Source organism: Berghia stephanieae, chromosome 6 (assembly GCF_034508935.2).
Source record: "Berghia stephanieae isolate SIO BIC M18660-M18661 chromosome 6, UCSD_Bste_1.3, whole genome shotgun sequence".
In the NCBI taxonomy this organism is placed as follows: domain Eukaryota; kingdom Metazoa; phylum Mollusca; class Gastropoda; order Nudibranchia; family Aeolidiidae; genus Berghia; species Berghia stephanieae.
The window spans coordinates 42231095-42243594 of NC_088365.1; the positions used below are offsets into that span (position 1 = coordinate 42231095).

A 12500-nucleotide genomic window follows, 5' to 3' on the forward strand; every position below is an offset into this window, starting at 1 on the left:
TTATTATTATTATTACTATTATTATTATCGCGACCAAAAAAATGAGAATTGTTCTCTAATTCAAATGCCTTAGCGCCTGGAATTTTCGACGAATCGCAAAAAGGTTTGTACATATGAGGAAATGATGTGTTGAAACAGATATGACTCGCGTATCATACATGAGGGGCTTCCCCTCTTTAATCTATTGCCACTATGAAGGGATTGGAAAAGGAGATTGGTCATTCAATATCTACAATTTATTCAGTCCAAAAACAAAATTTTCAAACGATTATAAGGTTATTATAGCTATTGTTAATGGAATTCAGCTAACTTGATAGAATGTTAGTGTTGTGTCAAAAGTTTTGTTCCGGAGCGACTTAACCAACTTTCTTCTCTTTTTGCTATGAAAACTGAGATGAAAGGGCAAGTATTGAAGTCTTCTCAAATACCATTTATTCCGGGAGACTCCGTTACAAGGAGGAAAATGAACGGGAATTCCTATACCGAAGTCAGTTACCGGACAAAATTAAAACCCCAAAAAAAAAAACGAAGAACAGCCGCGTTCAATGGTTTTTAGGCCACCAAAACTCTTGACTTAAGCAATGCAATTTCTAATGCCGAGATCTCAATACAGCCAACTTTCATACAGTGAATCTTTGTATAAATCACTACATCGTCCGCTTAGCGAGCGTCAGCATGGTCCCTTTTTGCAATTATGAGTAGGCTTTAATCTTAAATCTCCATGCCACTGTGCAAAGTTAGTGACAATAGGTCAAAATATACAATCTTTGGCATTCTAGATGCTATTTTTTTCCTACCAAAATATATGAATAATTAGAGAAAATGATTTATTTTAGTAAATTAATGGCCGAAAACATTTTTTAAACAAAAGCGTGTCATTTCTGTAAAAATATATGTATAAATACAGGAAGGACTGAAAGCCGTCTGAACAACAATTAGAAATCCTCAAGAACCTCAAAAACAAAACAAAACAAAAAACAACACAAAACAAAGAACACAAAAAAATTAAAACAAAAAAGAAAAATAACCAGTAATTAACCCAGAACGAAGGATTTAACTGTGATTTTCAGAGACACCAGGAGTCATGAATATGTTTTTCTACACTACATACGAAGGCAATACAAGCTGTTTCCATGGAAACGGCGTCACCATAATTATGTTAAATTTAATTCCAAATCTGTTACACCAAGATATAATATTCTATACCCGCAAGGTTGATTTTCACTGTCTTTTTCCTTGCTTACCATCTTTTTTTAAGGTAATGCAAAGGAACTCGCATTACTCACCTAGCGATGAATATCAGTTCTCCAGCAGAAGTTCCATTGAGTTCCGGTGTAACAGCGCGCCAAGTGTTCGACAATGCCTTCGTATCAAAGAAGTGGGGAACATGATTGGCCGCGGTGCTTTCGGTCAGGTCTTCGAGGGATCAGTCTTTCTGGCCTCTAACGATAAAGAGGCAACGAAAGTGGCGATCAAGAAATTGAAAGGTAAAGCAGATTTTTATGAGATTATAATTTATTATGTGCGGCCTTGTGGTTTAGTGTTATGAATTTCGCTTTTGACCCATGCTCGAGTCCAACTGTATGCGGCCCATTTTTTAACTATTTTTTTTTGTTTTGTTTTGTTTTGTTTGTTTGGTTGGTTGGTTTTGTTTTTTTATTTAGGCCTCAAAAGATAAATCCCCCCAATGCATCTGATAAAATGAGAATTAAGGAACCTTAATTTCTATGCGTGATTTAACTAAAGCTTTGTATATAGACGTCTACTACATTTCTTTTTATTTTCTTCTGAACTAAGGGTTCTTCGAAAAGTAAATACTTGAATTCACTTTAGTTTCGTATCCTCTAGATACTGCCAATGACGAAGAGAGAAAAGTGTTAAGGGATGAATTGGAACAGATGATGAATGTTGGATCTCACCCAAATATAATAGGCTTACTGGGGTCGGCAGTGTACCAGGGTAAGTACGTGATATTCCTATAAAGCGCAAAGACCCCGATACGCGTGCCTAATTCACGCGCATACACACTCACACCCACACACACACACACACAAGCAAACAAACACACACAACACTCAGTTATATTAACATCTCTGTTTTCTCTCGAAAATATGAATATTGCGGCCCATACGCGATCATACTTTCTTGACAGACATGTTTGATCAAATGAATTTAACAGTTTGATGTCTGCCTTTACACGGACAAAATTGTTTGCCAAACGTTAGTTTGCGCGAAGAGTTTGTCATGAATGGACCAACAGAGTTAGCTCTAGCTTTAGCCTCGCTAAGAAAAACAAAACAGAAAAAAAGAAAGTGGGCCAAAATTTGATTGTTGCAGTGCAAAAAGTTTGGACATTCTGAATTATTATATGAGCTGCGATGCACTCGGCCCAATAATTTTTAGAATTTCTTGCTGATGAACGAAGATTCATTTGATGAACTTTTGGAGCTTGTGAGACCTCTTATAACAAAACAAGATACAAATATGCGTAATGCCATATCTCCCGCAGACAGACTTTCAATAACTCTGCGATTTTTGGCAACTGGGAATACATTTGAAGATATCAAGTTTATGATGCCATTTCTCCTCAAGCCATTGGAATCATAGTGTTGGAGACGTGCAGTGCCCTGAATAAGTGTTTGCAGTCGTACATAAAGGTAAGAAAACAATACATTCATCTAAAACCAAATATAGGGCAAAAATTCGATTATAGTAAGAAAACAATTGTGTTTGAATTCAACAATATCTATTTCAACAAGATAAAATAAGTGGGTATTATGTCAGTGTCATTTATCGCCAAAAGCTCAATGTAGGGCAATCATTTATTGTTAATGCTCAAGGAAACAATTTTGTTTAATTTCAAAAAAAATATGAACACTATTCAAACGGTATTGCCAGAGTTATTTTTAATAACACTCCGACTTTGGGCAAAAATTATGTCTATTAAGAAAATATTTGTTTAATTTGAGCAATATATTATTCAAACAATATGTACAAAATGTTTATCTGTCAGTGGCTTTGAGGTAGATAGCCTTTAATGATCTGAATGTAAGGTAATTTTTTTTTAAATTCCAGTCATCCAAACTTCCATTTTTAAACGTTTGGATCAAAATTTGCGAAATAAGTCGAGAATTCATTTTGTCTTTGTGGCGGCATGGTCGATGGTTGCTGTGGGATATGTGGGATGTTTGCATTATTATCAGTTTGATGACCTCCTAGGTAGCCATAGGAATTTATAGCTGGTTCACTTATGCTGCTTAATGGTGTGCTGGTTCGGCTGTCAGATGGGCCGATGTTAATATGCGTTGCAGATTTTCACACCGACCCACAAATAGCATGTCGTTGATCGCTTTTTTTTTATTTGCAAAAAAGTTGGTGCTGAGAATCCATTTTCTTAATTCACCAACCCATGTTTTGGTCAGGGTAAGGATTTCATCTTCTGGTTCCTTCATTCGATGGCAGGCAAGTGATATAAGTTCATCTGCTTGGTTGACAATAACAACTAACTTGTCAGCGCTTATCCGCTTTCTTTTTAACTGGATCTGGGTGTTGGGCGTGATTTGGTGGATTTATTATGGGTGTATTTGTCTTGGTCAACGATTTCTGTTCCATCGTCGTCACCATTGAAACAAAAAAATAATTATAATTTTGTTTTAATTTAGATGTCATAAATTGGACATTCTATTTTCTACAAGAATTTAGAGAATTGAAATGTTGCGCCCAAATTTTTCACACATGTCTGAAACTGGATAATTTGTTCCTTTATTTCAGTTGCCATCAACGGCTGAAGAATGGAAGCGAGTGAGCGATGATTTCAGACAATTCTGGAATTTTTCCCATTGCATTGGGTCGATCGACGGCAATTACATAGAAATCAGAAAGCCTCCCGGCTCAAGTTCATTCTATTTCAACTACAAGGAACAATTTAGCATTGTGTTACTGGCAGTAGCGAATGCAAAATATGAGTTCATGATGGTCGATGCTGGAATAAATGGACGCGTTCTGATGGAGGTGTGATAAGCTACTCAAAGTTTGAAAAAATGTTTGAAAGTGGCAAACTCCATGGGGCGGAACCATCGCACGAAGAAGACACTATCAAGGCGCCTTACTTTTTAGTGGCTGACGATGCATTTGTTTTATTATGAAAATCTTCTCAAACCAAACAGTCTTGTAGGAAATGACACACTGGATCTTGCGGGAAAAAAAATTAATTACCGCTTAAGTTGGGCACGGCTTATTGTTAGAATGTGTTTGGAAAATTGGCATCTAGATTTGGTGTTTCAGAGAGGCCTATGATGCTGTCATCAGAGAAAGCTACCATTGTAACATTACCCCGCTGCTACTTGCATAACTTTTTGAGGAGGAAATGTGGTACATACATTGCTCCAGGGATTGTGGATTGGGTGGACACTATAACCCCGAGGTGCATGATGGTGAACGACGCGCCACCCAAAGAGAACTATAGTAGGATTACAACCTACGATCAACAGGAATATGACAGAAAGAACAAATTTGTTCGTGAAACTCTTCAATGCTATTTTTGTAACCATGGATCGGTTTCCTGGCAAAGCAAAAGAGTTTAAAGAAAATAGAAGTCTTAAGGAAAGACAGATATTGCTTGCTGCGTGAGAAATGCTTAGAACAGATAGATAGATAGATAGATAGATAGATAGATAGATAGATAGATAGATAGATAGATAGATAGATAGATAGATAGATAGATAGATAGATAGGGAGGGAGGGAGATAGACAGACAGAGAGACACACAGAGAGACAGAGAGAGAAAGAGTGAGACAGAGTCGCGCAGAGAGAAGGGAGGGGGGAGCCATCGTTTTTTAGTTTGTTTATTTGTGTGTCTCTGTTGCCCTTGTTCAAATGGTATTGGAAATTAAATAGTATTGAATCTGAGAATCAGAAAACCTGGTTTGCTTTGTCTTACTTTAACAGACTAAATTAACTTGTTTAAAAAATAAGAAAGGGATTGAAATAGGCACCCGTAAATAAAGCCAAATAGGTCTAGCCAATTTCACTTCGAGGGTCTCTTCAGCAATTGAGCTCTGTGGTGGTGCAGGTGTTTCTTGTCTTGCAGAAAAATAATCTAAATACCATAGTGACGGCTCGTATACATCATCTGATCCGGCTTCTGATTTTTGAGATCAGTGCAATCTATTTAATTCCCTGCGAAAACATGTCCTCATGGAATCAGCTTCTTTTTAAGGTCATCTTTTGTGACATCGTTATGCCACTCCCTGTATTTAACAAGTAGAGTGTCATATCCAGCATCTTTTAAATCTTTGTTGCTGTTCTCTTTCCTTTTTACTTTCCATAAGGCGGTCAAATTGTGGTATTCATCAATAAACCCCAGCATATTTTTCCCTCTTTTGATGGCGCCATGATGTATTTTTTCTCGAAACATACCTTCGTCTAAGTGTTGTGTTAAATAAGGAAGTGTATACATATTTATATTTTTCTCATTTTGAGTTATCACTTCCAGCAGCACACTCATTGTTTTGCTATGAAATAAATGTGATCTGAAATAATTAATAACAATTGAAAATTGAAGAGTATTGCGAGATGTGTCGTCGCCTGCAGCTTGTGAAAAAATAATGCTCGACAAACAAATTTGATGCACCCCACTCACGATCCAACTTGTGTGACGGCTTGACGAAAAGTATCAACAGAAATCAGATCCATCAAGCATTTTCCCATCAAACTTGCCCATCCACAATCAAATGTTTATCAAATATGCTTGAGTCAAGCATGGGTGTCAAGCAAGTTTGATCGTGTATGTGCCGCTTAAGACACATCATGTCCTAAGTTGTCTCATAAAATTATAATTGAGATCAAGTCAGGTTTGGCACAAACTGCTGAGCTACTTTGTTCTATCTACGATGAGGGTTATTGAGAGGCTCAAGGTCATAGACTGGTTTCAGTTCATAGTTCATATTTTTTTCGAATTTGTCTGTAACAAATAAATGCACCTCTCTGACTCGATTTTCGTTAGGCAATTTTTTACGTTAACACTTAAACTTGTAAGTGTTCGCAATGCAACCAGTAGATTTTTAACCAATCAAAACATTGGATTTGTGGCACACCTTCAATGTGCTCCAACAAACATGGTTTAAAAAGAAAACAATAGCGTGAATGGAATTGACGTCTCTCTGATCATTGTTATTGTTCTTATACCGCCAAATGACATCACACTATTTTCTCGACCATATTATAAACGTTTAAAACGCCAGCCAGAAATAACATATCAACACACAAAACTATGTGTAATCTTGAACGTTTATAAGTCTGATTGATAGAATTTAGTGAAAACTACTCATAAAAATGGTTCGCTAAAAACAATAAGAAAGGAGCGTGTAACGTCAATTTCGTTCTATCTATTGGTCAAGGGGTAGAACAGTGGGTATTTGATAGTCAAACCTGTGCAGTTCGCTATGTTCACCAAAAGGGTTTAGCAGTCACGTGACGTCACTTCCCTCATAATGACGCCTAGTAACTGGTTCTAAACTATTGGAACAATGGCAGACGCCATTATCTCCATCATCGCCCTTATGAAATACTTCTCCGGATAAAAGTGTATCTAGAGGAGAAAATCATTATAAATCTGATCATGTTTTGACTTTTATACATTCTGATCACATGACATGTGAAAAAGTTCAAGCCAGCATGAAGAATAAAAAGTACCAATTTTCTTTGTTTAGAACCAAGTTGCTGGTCGGTCGTGACATCAGACTATTGAATCCTATTCACTACCATTGTTTACATTATAACGAATGAATGTCCGAGATGCGTGGTTATGTTCCCTTTTTCTAAGTTTCTATTAGTCATAAAACTATTAATAAGCACATCGATATCCAAACATGAAGTGAGTCAAAATATAATATCAATACTATATGGGCAGGAGGCCACTTGCTCTGTCTTTTCTCCCGTTATATGTTGACCTTCAATCTCTGTCTTGGAATGAGATTAATTGGTTTGTCCTGACACTGGTAGGAGTCATTGGCTAGGGGGGAAACAGTCAAATGTATAGTATTGATTTTAGGAGTATATTTATTTTAAAAGTTTTTGTCTTGTAAAACTATCTCTCGGTAATGAACTGCAATACTTTTTTTTCTTTTGGTTATGGTTGTTGTTTTGACTATCATGATTTGTAAACATTTGATTGTATTTCACCTATGAATTGTGTCTGCGTGAGACATCTAAGCGATCTCAAACTAAGTATACTGTGTGTACTCTTGGAATATACATCATACATCTAGCTCCCTATTTGAATAATTTCCCTTTGTCTTATTTATTCGCAGGTGCCTTTGACAAATATATACTTTTGACTACCTATCACATTTTCTGCCTTTTCACTGACGCTGAAATTACCTAAATGTGTCACAAACGCTGTAAAATTCTTAAAAACAAAGAATTGAAGTACGGAAATTTACATAAAAGTTTGTGATATTCATGATTTTGTCTTTGAGAATTAATTCTGTAATTCTACTTAATAATATTTAACTAATATGTCTGTAACTTCTCTATTCGATTCTATTGCCCTTGATAAATGACGGCAACGATGTCAAAATTCCAGAATTCTAGAATTTTACGTAGTGATATAAATTTGCTAAATAAGATAGAAATGGATGGGGTATCTATGTTGGAAGACAAAGATTACCCAGACCAATCCATTTTGTTACACCAAATGTTACTAAATTTCATTAACTTTATTATCCGAAACAGAATCACCATTGATATAAATTCCATCTTCTTTATTGTCAACGAATGGGGTATAAGCGTGGTCCTCATTTACAAACACAATACTAGATATTATTGCTGTTATTCTATTGTTATTATTATAATTATTATTATTATTATTATTATTATTATTATTATTATTATTATTATTATTATTATTATTATTATTGTATGTATTGGGTGTATTTTTGTGGTGATTAATGGTATCATTTTATTTTTTGATTCCATTTACCTTTTTTTTCACTTTCATGTACGTGGTCATCAAATCGTATGATTTTTTGGCGAAAGCCTAAGATTAAACTTCTATTCCCAACGGCTCACCATTATGTTGTAATCACAAAGCAAGGTAACCGCACATATCATAGCAATTATTAAAACATATTATTATTTATTAGTTTAGTTTATATCATTAATGTGAAGGTCATAATTAAAATCTATGGAATGCGATTATCGCTGACTCATTGTCTTGATTGTACCAAGTACAGGAGTCCCTATTCTGAAGACAACCCACATGAAAACAATATTTATAGGGATTTGATAGTATCCTACAATCATTGATATCTGTAAGTACCTGATCCACCCACTTTTCGGAAAAACAACAATCATTGACAAATATTATGACAAACTAAAAGAAATGTGACTACCACCATAAGAAATCATCAATAATACTTGGGATTAAATGTTAGCCAAAACCTGAAGTGAAAAACACAAATCTCTTAAATTTCCTCATCCTCAAACGCAAACGAAAAAGTGTCTTTCTTAGCTCGCAATAACTTTGATTATAACTATCCTCCTCCTCCTCCTCCTCCTTCTCCTCCTCCTCCTCCTCCTCCTCCTCCTCCTCCTCCTCCTCCTCTCTTCCTGAACCACATCATCGTCACCATCATCATCATTATCATCATCAAATTTTTCGATTTTAGGTCAATTGTGCATCATAATGGAGTTCGCACATCTTGGTGACTTGCTGACTTATCTCAAGAACGAATGTACGAGCCCGTTGCAGTACGTGAGTGTCGGTCGTGATGGCGTGGTCAGGGAGAGCCGAGCCCCTCAGATAGAGGACAATGAGAAATTAATGATGTTTGCCTGGCAGATTTCCAAAGGAATGAGACACTTGGAGATGCACAGGGTAAGAGGTAGTTGTTTCAGGATAACAACACCGCCACTAAAGGAATCGTTACTACTACTCACTAATATACTTACTACTATCTATACTACATACTAAACTACTACTACTATACTACTACACTACTATACTACTACTATACTACTACTACTACTACTACTACTACTACTACTACTACTACTACTACTACTACTACTACTACTACTACTACTACTACTACTACTACTACTACTACTACTACTACTACTACTACTACTACTATACTACTACTACATACTACTACTACTACTACTACTACTACTACTACTACTACTACTACTACTACTACTACTACTACTACTACTACTACTACTACTACTAACTACTACTACTACTACTACTACTACACTACTACTACTATACTACTACTACTACTACTACTACTACTACTACTACTACTACTACTACTACTACACTACTACTACTACTATACTATTACTATCATACTACTACTACTACTACTACTACTACTACTACTACTACTACTACTACTACTACTACTACTACTACCACTACTATAGTTTATGCTGCAATGTGGTCTTGTTGTATGACATTCGAATCAGAAGGTCCTGGTTTCGAGTACCCGCTCTGGGCGGCACTTAGTTGAGCCTTTGGAAGTTTTTAACTCACATTCTCTCACCGTACTCAAATGTAAAATAAGTACAGGGCCGTTAACAGCGAGTTTATGTTGGAAAAAATGTAAAATTGCCTTAAACAGGCGTCATGTGTCGCCCTATAAGTCAAATGTTGCTGATTGCTAGTAAAGATCACATTTAGTTAATATTGCGCTGCATAAATGCTCATTAAAAAAAACAAAATTATACTACTACCACCATCATCACTACTATGATTACCACTATGAACCACTCATCGTTTCAACCACAAGCCTTCCTTCCCCTCCCCTCCCCTCCCCTCCTCTCTCTCTCTCTCTCTCTCTCTCTCTCTCTCTCTCTCTCTCACACTCTCTCTCTCCGTCTGTTTATTCTCTTGGAGAATAACTTGGGACCGAAGTGCACTGACACTGGCTTAAGAACCTGCAGCCAAGAGACTATGAAATGGATCCAGCACTTGTGTGAAACAATATGATGATGCGCTCTCTCTCTCTCTCTCTCTCTCTCTCTCTCTCTCTCTCTCTCTCTCTCTCTCTTCTAGTACCAGTATCATAATGCTATTTATTATATTTCATGATTTAAATGATGTGTTTAGAAATTAGTTAGTTGATGAATTTAAGATCACGATGATGGCGATTACGACGACGTCGACGACGACGAGGCAGATGATAATGTTGATTAAAGAATAAGACATTTTTCAACATCTAAGTAAAACTTCCTGGTGCTAATTTAGGAGATAATGACGTTTCTGTACAATTAATTTAAGTGGAATTGTGATTTAGAAGTTCAGCCTCCAATGGAATGGTTGATTGTTATCGATTCTCGAAGCCTTGTTATTTTCAAATGGAAATCTTCTTGTAACGTCAATGGAATTCTTTTGTTGTGTCCTTTGGTTACATATTTCCTATTTTAGAGTAGAGCTTGATTTTTTAAAATGATATAATTACCTTGTGTGGGTAGGAGTCTGTGTGTGTTTGTGTGTGGGAGAATGAAATTGTGTATGTATTGTATGTGCATAATTTTGAATAACAAAACGAACTCAAAACTATATCCCAACTTGGCCTTGATAAAAGAAACATTACGTGCTCCGTTTTTCACGTTGGATAAAATAATAATAGTATTATAATAATAGATAATAATTAATAATAATAATAATAATATATAATATAAATAATAATAATAATAATAATAATAATAATAATAATAATAATAATAATAATAATAATAATAATAATAATAATAATAATAATAATAATAATAATAATAATAAATAATAATAATATAATAATAATAATAATAATAATAATAATAATAATAATAATATATAATAATAATATAATAATAATAATAATAATAATAATAATATAATAATAAATAATAATAATAATAATAATAATAATAATAATAATAATAATAATAATAATAATAATATAAAAGATAGAAGAAATATATAATAATATAGGAGTAGAGAAGTAGTAGTAGTAGTAGTAGTAGTAGTAGTGTAGTAGTAGTAGTAGTGGTAGTAGTAGTAGTAGTAGTAGTAGTAGTAGTAGTAGTAGTAGTAGTAGAAGTAGTAGTAGTAGTAGTAGTAGTAGTAGTAGTAGTAGTAGTAGTAGTAGTAGTGGAAGAAGAAGAAGGAGAAGAAGAAGAAGAAGAAGAAGAAGAAGAAGAAGAAGAAGAAGAAGAAGAAGAAGAAGAAGAAGATGAAGAATAGTAATAATAATCATAATGATAATAATAAATAATAATAATAAAATAATAATATATAATATAATAATAATAATAATAATAATGATGATGATGATGATGATGATGATGATGATGATGATGATGATGATGATGATGATGATAATAATATAATAATAATAATAATAATAATAATAATAATAATAATAATAATAATAATAATAATAATAATATAATAATATAATATAATAATAATAATAATAATAATAATAATAATAATAATAATAATAATAATAATAATAATAATAATAATAATAATAATAATAATAATAACAGTACTCTTTCAATGACTAAACCTCAAAACACTTGATCAAACGTACACGCATACTTCACAAAGATCTTTACACCAGTCGCATACACTAAATAATACATACATACATGGATTTACTGACTTACTGACATAAGGCCTTGCTTCTTAATCATCCGATCGGGACGTCTTGGTTGCCTCTCAATTCATGTGTCAATTCCTTCCACAGTTCACGGTCTTTTGCTGTGGATGCAAATTTCATAAGGTCATCCTTTGATTTTAGTCCTTTGTTATTTTGTAGACGTTTTAGGTCTCGATTCAGGACAGTGTGAATTGACGTGGGTGGTCTGTCTTTATATTTCTTGTGTCCAGATGGGGTGAAAAACGTATTCATGGCTTTATTAGCTGGTATATTTTCATCTCTTCTGAGTATATGCCCAAAAGCTGCCATCTTGCCTCCAGGATTGAAATGGATAAGGGTCTTTCATTACATTTTTCATACAGTGTTTTATTGCTTATTTTTTCTGGGGTATCGTATATTCCGGACTCTTTTCAGTTGTTTTCTATGGAATCTGTCTAATCTTTGCTCTTCGGTTCCAGTCAGTGCCCATGTTCGGCATTTATATATATAAGAACGGATTTTACAAAGTTTGTGTATAATATGATTTTAGTGTTTATTTTTATTTTATCTTTTCTAATCCATATAGATAGATCTATCTATCTAATATGTAATTATGTTTTGTGCAACCGTCGATAAACTTTTTCTTCTTTCTGCATCATCCTTGTCTCCTATTAATTATCCTATTTTTCTTCGTGACTCTCCAACCATCTTTCTGCCTTGACAGTAATGTTGCATCTGTTTTGTCAGTATTAACGTCAGTTAGGTGTTTTTGTAAAGCCTTTTGGATTAATTTTACACTGACTTGTTTGAGGCCAATAAAGTCAATGTCGTCTGCATATATAATTTCCATGGGGAGTTCGG

The 12500-nt window shown here is 34.4% G+C and overlaps 2 protein-coding genes across 2 annotated transcripts in view; both read left to right on the top strand.

Moving 5' to 3' along the window:
* Window positions 1-12500, top strand: part of LOC144975044 (uncharacterized) — a 241463-nt gene that overhangs the window by 218127 nt on the left and 10836 nt on the right. The window contains exons 22-24 of the mRNA XM_078918719.1: window positions 1259-1487; window positions 1849-1959; window positions 8670-8878. Coding sequence (XP_078774845.1) covers window positions 1259-1487; window positions 1849-1959; window positions 8670-8878 — 549 coding nt within the window. The remainder of the gene's footprint in view (window positions 1-1258; window positions 1488-1848; window positions 1960-8669; window positions 8879-12500) is intronic.
* Window positions 2245-4099, top strand: LOC144975548 (uncharacterized). The gene is made up of 3 exons (XM_078919709.1): window positions 2245-2261; window positions 2561-2657; window positions 3772-4099. Exons 1-3 carry the CDS (start codon window positions 2245-2247, stop codon window positions 4015-4017), a joined length of 360 nt encoding a protein of 119 aa, XP_078775835.1. The 3' UTR covers window positions 4018-4099.